Source organism: Aristolochia californica, unplaced genomic scaffold (genome assembly GCF_029961685.1).
Source record: "Aristolochia californica isolate CCGP_79_NKW_82.1479 unplaced genomic scaffold, dmAriCali1.0.hap1 SCAF_8, whole genome shotgun sequence".
In the NCBI taxonomy this organism is placed as follows: domain Eukaryota; kingdom Viridiplantae; phylum Streptophyta; class Magnoliopsida; order Piperales; family Aristolochiaceae; genus Aristolochia; species Aristolochia californica.
This window is the reverse complement of record NW_027182279.1, coordinates 3,477,801-3,486,652: the sequence shown is the minus strand read 5'-3', so window position 1 is coordinate 3,486,652 and position 8,852 is coordinate 3,477,801. Positions and strand designations below refer to the sequence as shown.

Genomic DNA, 8,852 nt, shown 5'->3' with positions numbered 1-8,852 from the left:
AGCATTTGTTGCAGAGCTTCTCGGCCTCCTTCTCTTCTCCTTCTCAGTGTATCGTCGGAGCGCCGCTTTTGTCGACGTTGCCCGCCGCCGTCGCCGTTGCCCGCTAGCTCGCCGCTGAGGAAGACGACGATGGTTTAATTTTTCCTAAGTTAGGAAAAATTAAACTATCATCATAAAAATCATTAATTTATAAAATTTATTTATAAAATAATTATTTTTATTTAATATATTTATTTTATAATTACTATATTAAAATATTTATTTAATAGTCAAAATTAAAATATTTTTAAAATAAATATTTGATAAATTATTTTGGCATGATTATCCGATTGCTATAGTTAATTAAACCAATGGTTTTAAATTTTGTGATAATATATTATTAATTAATAATACATAAAATATATTATGTACAAATATATAGTGTGTTAAAGTTATGATTAGATCAATTTTTTCTTTTAAATTATTCATTTTTAGGTTAAAGTATATCATATGTTATTAATAAATTAATAACTCAACATATTACTTTCGTTTTTGTTATTTATAACGTTATTTATTTATCATTTGTAATTAATCATGTGCGTATTTCATTGGCTCATGTAAATACCATATTAATGCATAATAAAATATCTAATTCATTTAATAAATATATTAATATATTTAATTATACATTAAATAACTTATTCGTGTAGTAATAATGGTTGTTTTACCTAATTTGGGGTTTAAGGATTATGTTGTAATTAAGTGTACTGTAAAGGTTTAAGGATTCTCTTGTTTTTTATGTTTTTCTATGTTGGGGCACTAACACTGGAAATTATTTTCCAGTGCACATGAAGTCGTCAATACTAACACCAAGTGCGAAGATGATCTTCACGTACATGATTGACATGATCTTCATGTTGGACATGAACTTGAACTTCAAAAATCTATTTGGGGGACTAACCCACACTAAATGTTTTGGAACCTTTAATTCATTTAGTCTTGGCCTTAGTCATGCTTATAACTTAGTAGAATACTTTACAAAATAGTATGATTGATTATAGAAAAAGAAGCAAAACTTTAACATAAAACATGATGAATCAACCTCTATAGATATGATTGATAAACCTTTGTAGGCATGATCGATCATGCAATATACTGACAGGCAACCTTAGAAAGCATGATCAATCAACCCCCCGTGAACATGATTAATCTTATAGAGTGTTGTTGGTAGAAGTTATAAAACATGATTCATCAACTTATGTATGCATGATTGATCAACCCATAGCAACATGATCGATCATTTTGCTATAAAAAATTACCAAACACTTTGATTGATGCTATAATTAATCATAAAGAAACAGGACCTCCAAAATATAGCAATTGGAGGGTGATTGATTGATCAATGAAAAGGTATGATTGATCAACCCTTCCGTGTAATTTTTTGTATAAGTGTCTTAATGGGCTAGTTTCATCTAGAAACTTATAAATATGGACTCAAATTTGTCCCTAAGCATTCATTGAGTGCTCTCAAGTAATATTTTCAAGTACATATTTCTGATTCTACCATCTTGAAAGATAAAATTCTGATTTCTGTCAAATTTTGTCAAATCCCTTGCGTTCTTGGCACTCTTAGTTCTTCCAAAGCACCAAGGACACTCTTATTTGTGCCTAGTGTGCTGAATTATTGAAAACACTCTGGGAGTAGCTATGTCTTCAAAGAAGGTATAAGTTTTTCATTTCTCTTTTGTATTTTCACTTTCTCGAAGAGGTTTTTTTTAACCTTTAATTCTAGAAGGGAGTTGCCTCCTAGATCCAGAATTTAGTTGTATGAGAATCTCTTTGGGAGAGATTGGAAAGTGTAATTGGGTATTACACTTGGCCTTAAATATAGTTGGGAAATTTTGGCTAATAGAGTGTACTAGTGAATTTTTCTAAGCAAGGGTTCTTGGGTAGAGTTTACTACTACAGAACTTGTTAAACCGAGACACAAAGAAGTGAAGCCGAGACATAGAGAAGTGAAACTAAGACACAAAGAATTGTTTCAAAGAATGTTTTTTGACGATGTATTCTTCTCCTTTTAGGAGGCTATTTATAAGACATTACATGTTGATTTTAGGTCCAATTTAGATCCTAAAATCAAGGAACATAATCACATATTGCTGGAAACAATTATTTTCCTACAATTATGCTAATCTAATTTACATACATTCCATTACAGCTCTGCACACACTCCCCTCAAGTTAATGCATAGATATCGGTCATGCCTAACTTGTCAATTGTACCACGAAATGCCTTCCTTGATACTGCCTTCGTGAGTATATCAGCCAGTTGACTCTCAAATTGAATAAAAAGGAATTGTATAATCTTTGCATCGAGGTTCTCCTTGATGAAATGATGATCAACTTCAATATGTTTAGTGCGATCATGTTGAACCGGATTTGTTGCAATTGCGAATCATAATGGAGATTCATAGGTTTGGCGTATTCAATCCCTAAGTCCCTCAATATATTCCATATCCATAATAACTCGCATACACCATGAGTCATGCATCAAAACTCAGCTTTAGCACTTGATCTTGTTACTACCTTATGTTTTTTTGCTTTTCCAAGTGACACGATTCCCTTCCACAAAAGTAAAGTAACTCGACGTGGATCTTCTGGTTGTCTGATCACCTGCCCAATTAGAATCTGTATATCCTTCAATATTAGATATACCATTTTTTTAGAATAACAAACCTTTTCCTGGAGCACTCTTTAAGTATCTCAAGATCCGATAGACTGCTTCCATATGTTCTTCACTTGGTGCATGCATGAACTGATTCACAATGCTCACTGCATATGCTACATCGGGCCTTCTGTGTGATAGGTAGATTAATCTTCCAACTAATTGTTGATAACACCCTTTGTCTGCTGGGATTTGATCTGGAAGAATTCCGAGTTTATGATTCACTTTCATGGGCGTCTCTATTGGTTTACAATCAAGCATTCCAATTTTGGCTAGAAGATCCAACACATGTTTCTTCTATGAAAGGAAAACTCCATGTTTCGATCTTGCAACCTCAATTCCAAAAAAATATTGAAGTTGTCTGAGATCCTTCATTTCGAATTTAGTGGCTGAATACTCCTGTAAAACTTGCATTTGACATGGGTCATCTCCTATCACGACCATATCATCAACATATACAATTAAAGTTGTTACTTTTCCTTCTTTGTGTTTTATAAACAAAGTATGATTTGAGTTACTTTGCTTATAGCCAAACTCCTTCATTGTAGCCGAGAATCTCCCAAACCATGCTCTAGGTGACTGTTTCAGCCCGTACAATGACTTCTTCAATTCACAGACTTCACCTTAACACAAAGAACCACTTTTAACTCCAGGTGGTAGCTCCATGTAGACTTCTTCTTCTAAGTCTCCATTGAGGAAGGCATTTTTAACATCAAATTGTTGCAGAGGTCAGTCTCGATTTGCTGCTATAGATATAAGAATGTGAATTGCATTGATCTTATCTAATGGTGCAAAAATATCCTGATAGTCTATCCCATACTTTTGCGTATATCCCTTTGCAACTTGCCGAGTTTTAAATCTGTCAATATTTCCATCCGGTTTGAGTTTCAATGTGAACACCCATCAACATCTAATTGTCTTTACTCCTTTAGGTTGGGGAACAAGTTCCCAAGTGGCATTCTTTTGTAGAGCCTCCATCTCTTTGTTCATCGCCTTTTTCCATTTTGGATCAGCTAATGCATCTTGCACATTACTAGGAATAGAAACCCTGAATAATTGATCAACAGTAAATGCATACGATTTAGTCTACCTATGGGAGGACACATAGTTGTTGATTGAGTACTCGGTCTTGGCTTCAAGAGCAGGTTCATACTGTTTTTTTGGAACTCCCCTATTAGATCTTTGTGGATATCTAGGGGGTATATTTTCTGTAGGAAGACATGTTTTATCAGACTCATCAAACACATGATTCGTATTTACCTGAGGAGGAACATTCTGGGTTGATCCTTCAGTTGTTGGTGCAGACGGAGGCAACTCTGAGGGTTCTTCAGGAGAAATTATTGAATCACAATCTTGTTGCACATCATGACACTTGAAAAATTCATTCACCACTTCTAACTCAATAAACTCAGCACCTCCGCTATTTTCTTATTGAACATTCTCTTCACTTGAACTCTCCCCCTAAAGAGATTTCCAAGGGACTCCCCCTGAATAATAAGGTACCGATTCATGGAAGGAGACATCTAGAGTCACATGGAGCTTTTGGGTGTGTGGATCATAACATCGATATCCTTTTTGAAATTCAGAGTAGTCAACAAAATTTACACATTGTTTGGCACATAGATCCAGTTTATTTCACAAGATTTTGGGGATATGAACATATGTGGTACACCCTAAAATCCGGGGTTAAGAATTTGGAAGATGGAGAATTGAAATCAGGGATTGCAACTTGCATTGAGGAGTTTGAAAATCTATTACTCAAGAAGGTGTTCGATTGATGAGGTAGGCAGCAGATTTGACAGCTTCGCGCTAATAAAACTGAGGCATGTTCACGCCAAAGAGAGAGACACATACTACTTCCAAAAGTTGTCTATTCTTCCTTTCTGCCAATCCATTTTGTTGGGGAGTATAGGTGCAAGAGGTCTGATGACGAATTCCATGATTGGTCAGAAAATTCTCGAGAGAAGCATTGACAAACTCAGTACCATTGTCAGATAGCAAAACACAAATCTGCTTTTGGTATGAGTATGTATCATTGTGTGGAATTTCTAAAATGCTAGACACAAATTACTCTTTTTTATAAGCAGAGAGATACCCAAGTCATTCTAGTGCATTCATAAAAAAATGTCATAAAGTAAAAAACTCTAGAAATAGAGGGAACCTTGGCTGGACCCCAAACATAGAAATGAATAACTTCAAAAGGTTCGAAACTTTTATTCAAACTCAGTAAATAAGAGATACGGTAGCTCTTAACCAGTTCACAGGTGTCAAAATGAAAACCTAAATCATTCAAACCTAAAACAAGTTGTAGTTGTAATTTCTTAAGATAACCAAAGGAAAGATGGCCTAATTGTCGGTGCCATAACCATATAGTTGTTTGAGCATTATCATCACTGCTAGCTTGATTTGTTCAACTGATTTTTTATCCCCCATTCTCTGTCAACTCCAAATAGTAGAGTTTGCCCCATCTAACACCACCAAGAATCTTCCAGGTTATAATGTCCTGAAAGACACAAAATGAGGGCCAAGAGGTTATAATACAAGAAAGAGTTGAAGTAATTTGGCTAACAGACAAAAGATTATATTCAAGAGATGGAACCACAAGGACAGTTTCTAATGTAAGATTATTAGATAATATAACAGATTGTGGAGAAGGTAGGATAGATTGTAACTGACTGGGACCCCTTGTCATGTGATCAGATGCACTGTATCAAGTTCTATTTTTAGAATTTATTGAGAATACTGATGCTTTACCGAGAATACTTGGATGGGCAACATTTGCCATAGGTAGCTGTTGATTGTCTTCCGTGGATGTCACCATAGCTTTCCCATCAATCTTTTTACGGGGTTTTTTGGAGAAATCCTACCACTTCAGATAGCCAATAATCTCATAACAATGTAGTTGCAAATGTTATTTTTCTCCGCAGTGAGTGCATACGCGGTTGTTACCTTTTCTAGAGGATTGAATGTTCCGACTGCTTGATGATCCTTATCGATTTTGGTTGACCAACATAGCGGAGTTCTCTGAGATTGGACGATAGCTCCCCATTGTCTGTTTTTGTTGATATTCTCGTCTGACATATGCATATGTACTCTCCAAATCAAGTTTGGTGTCTCTTTGTAAGATTTCTCCACATACTTGATCAAACTCAGAGTCAAGCCCACTGAGAAAAATATGAACTCGAAGCCTAGCCATTACAGAGTGCAACTGGATTAGCCCTTCAACTGTTTCTTCCTGAGATGTAGTTCTATGATCAATCTCTTGGAACAACCAATTCACTGTAGTACATGGATAATGGTCTACCATTTTGTTCAGTAGAAAAAGATCTATGGTTTAGCTCAAATATATAGGTTTCATCTGATCTATCATAGAACGTTTTTTATACTGCTTCCCATATCTCCTTGGTAGTGGAGAGGCGAAAAAATCGCTGCATTAGCAATGGACTCATGGAGTCAATAAGCCAACTTTTTACTCTTTGATTTTCAGTAATCCATGCTCCAAGATTGGGATCTCCAGATGCTAGTTTTCTCGTTTTGCCGATGAGATATCCAGCTTTGTTGCGAGCGCCAATTCGCATCTCCATGACCTGAGACCATAATGAATAATTGGTCTCATCGAGGATGATTCCAGTTGGAAATGCAGAATTGTCTTGGTGGACGATAATTTGTGGTGATGGGATAAGTTCGGATGATGCGCCTGTAGTGGTGGCCATCAATTTCTGTCACTGGATTATCCCAAATAATCCTAATCACAACTTCGTTCGATCTGAAAATTTGGTCCGGTTTGGTCTGATCTGGTCCGATTCAGTTCAGTTTGGTTCGGTTCGGTCTGGTCTAATCCAGTTTAGTCCAGTTCGATTCTGGTCCGGTTCAGGTCCATTGAGTTGACCCACCGGTTTGGGTCGATTCGGCAAAGAAATAAAAGAACAGTAGTTCCTAAGTTAAAAAATAATAATAAAATTTTCACCTTTCTCTTTCGGCGATGGCAACGAAGCGTTGGCTTCCTTCGGCGATGGCGGTGGTCGGCAGTGATAACGGGGCCGGTGGTGCGATCATCGACGACGAGATTTCGGCTACGGGACCGTCAGTAGTCGCAGAAAAAAATAGATTTCGTCGGCTTCCTTCGGCGACAACAGTGATCGGCAACGATAGCAGGGCCGACAGTGCAGTTGTTGGCGATCGTCGATGACGAGATTTTGGCTACAGGACCGTCGCCCTGTTGAATCGCACAAAAAATAGAGTTCGTAGGTTTCCTTCAGCAACAATTTTTTTTCTGGCTACCCCTTCGGCGATGTCAGTGACTATGGGAGCACTTAGCTCTGATTTTCGGCGACGGGAAGGAGAAGAGAATTTTTTCACTCTGATACCATGTTAAACTGAGACATAGAGAAGTGAAACCGAGATAGAGAATTGTTTCAAATAATGTTTTTTAACTATGTATTCTTTTCCTTTTAGGAGGCTATTTATAAGACATTACATGCTGATTTAGGTCCAATTCAGTTCCTAAAATCAAGGAACAGAATCACGGATTGATAGAAACTATTAGTTTCTTACAATTATGTTAATCTAATTTACATACATTCCATTACAACTCTGCACACAGAACCATCAAAAATAAAAATTCTTGGCCACCTTGTAGTTGTGTGCATTTTTATTTAGTTTCTCAAACTTAATTTTTAATTTTTATTCTCAATCCTTCGCATCTTGAGATGTCACCGGGGCTAATAGAGATAGGATGCATGACTTTTAGTTTCATTTTTTAAACTAAAATGTATAACCAAAATTTAGTACAGTACTTAAAAATCTTCTCTCTCTAAGTAAAGTTCTCAAAATTTCTTTCTTATTTCAATTATTGTACATAAAAAAACCCTTATCCACAAAAAAAAAACCATCCCTACATAAACCCATTAAGTGAGTGGAGAGAGAGTTGGATAAAACCCGACCTGAAGTTACACTGCACCCACCCCTATCTAATAAGAAGCCAACCCAGCCTAAACACTTCTGCATATCAGTTTCTTTTTAATAACCTGCTCTCTAACTGAGAAGCAAGATCGACAAAGACATCTTCCCTGCAAGGAATCACAAGACCACCCAGTCGGTGATCGAACCCAAGCTCCTCTTCGGCCTTCCTCAGTAAGCACTGAAAGGCTGCGTTGTTCAAGAAGGAGAGTGGTACCACAAAACGCTTCTGGAACTCTCCAACATAGGCGGCAAAGTGACCCTTTCCATCATCCGAAGCCAGAGCTGATCGAATTCTTGTAAGAAACTGCTTACAAATCTTCTTGACGTCTGATCGAATTCTTGTAAGAGACTGGTTACAGATCTTCTTGCCGTGAAACACAGCCATTGTTTCATTGAGCAAGTCACTATAAATGAACAGAGTTAGGATGAGGTACCCACTTTCTGCGAAGGCTTATTGGGATTTGAATACAAGTATGAATGGTATATATGGAGTCCATGCACACTTTGGACGGTGTCTTAGAGATTTTTGTCCACAATTAGCTAAGCTTTTGCTTACGCATAAACGCCATGATTGGAACAGCTTCCTGCTCTCAAGTCATCTCTTTTCTCTGCATGTACAGGAACATGATATATATTGGTTGGGAGACTGCTTCCACTATCTTCTCATTTAACGTTTAAACAGATCTCATTTCTATTGAAGATACTATTGAAGATACTGATTCTCAATCAATTGAGGCTAATTGATTGAGAATCAATTCAGGATCATTGCCCGTTTAGGGCCTTCCTTTCAGGAGCCAATTAAGCTCCAATCATTCCTTTCCTGTACAAATCATATCAATTGTAATCAAGTGTATATCTTTGTAATTGTTATAAATTAATGAGAAATCTCACCCCAGACAGTGTGGTGAATTATTTACATGGTATCAGAGCTCTACTAGGATTAACATCCCTTGATCCTCAATGGCGTCAAATTTTTCTTTCGATCTTCTCCCCTTCAATACCTTGATTCATATGATCACCATCAAGCTTTCATCGTCAAATTACCTCCTCTGGAAGAGTTAATTTCTTCCCCTCCTTGACAGCCAAGGTTTGTTGGGCCATGTGGACGGCACTCTTGTACCACCACCTTCGTTTGAACCTCCCACCTCTCAGATGCCAAATCCAAAATTTCCGGCATGGACGGCGAC

The 8,852-nt window shown here is 37.0% G+C and overlaps 1 protein-coding gene across 1 annotated transcript; it reads right to left on the bottom strand.

Moving 5' to 3' along the window:
• Window positions 1-7,711: 7,711 nt before the first annotated feature.
• Window positions 7,712-8,050, bottom strand: LOC137939443 (auxin-induced protein 15A-like). The gene has a single exon (XM_068784710.1). The coding sequence runs from the start codon at window positions 8,048-8,050 to the stop codon at window positions 7,712-7,714; it is 339 nt and encodes a 112-aa protein (XP_068640811.1).
• Window positions 8,051-8,852: the final 802 nt, after the last annotated feature.

Excerpts from the sequence above, each read along its gene's own strand:
- LOC137939443 (XM_068784710.1), bottom strand. The coding sequence starts at position 8,050 with ATGGCTGTGTTTCACGGCAAGAAGATCTGTAACCAGTCTCTTACAAGA.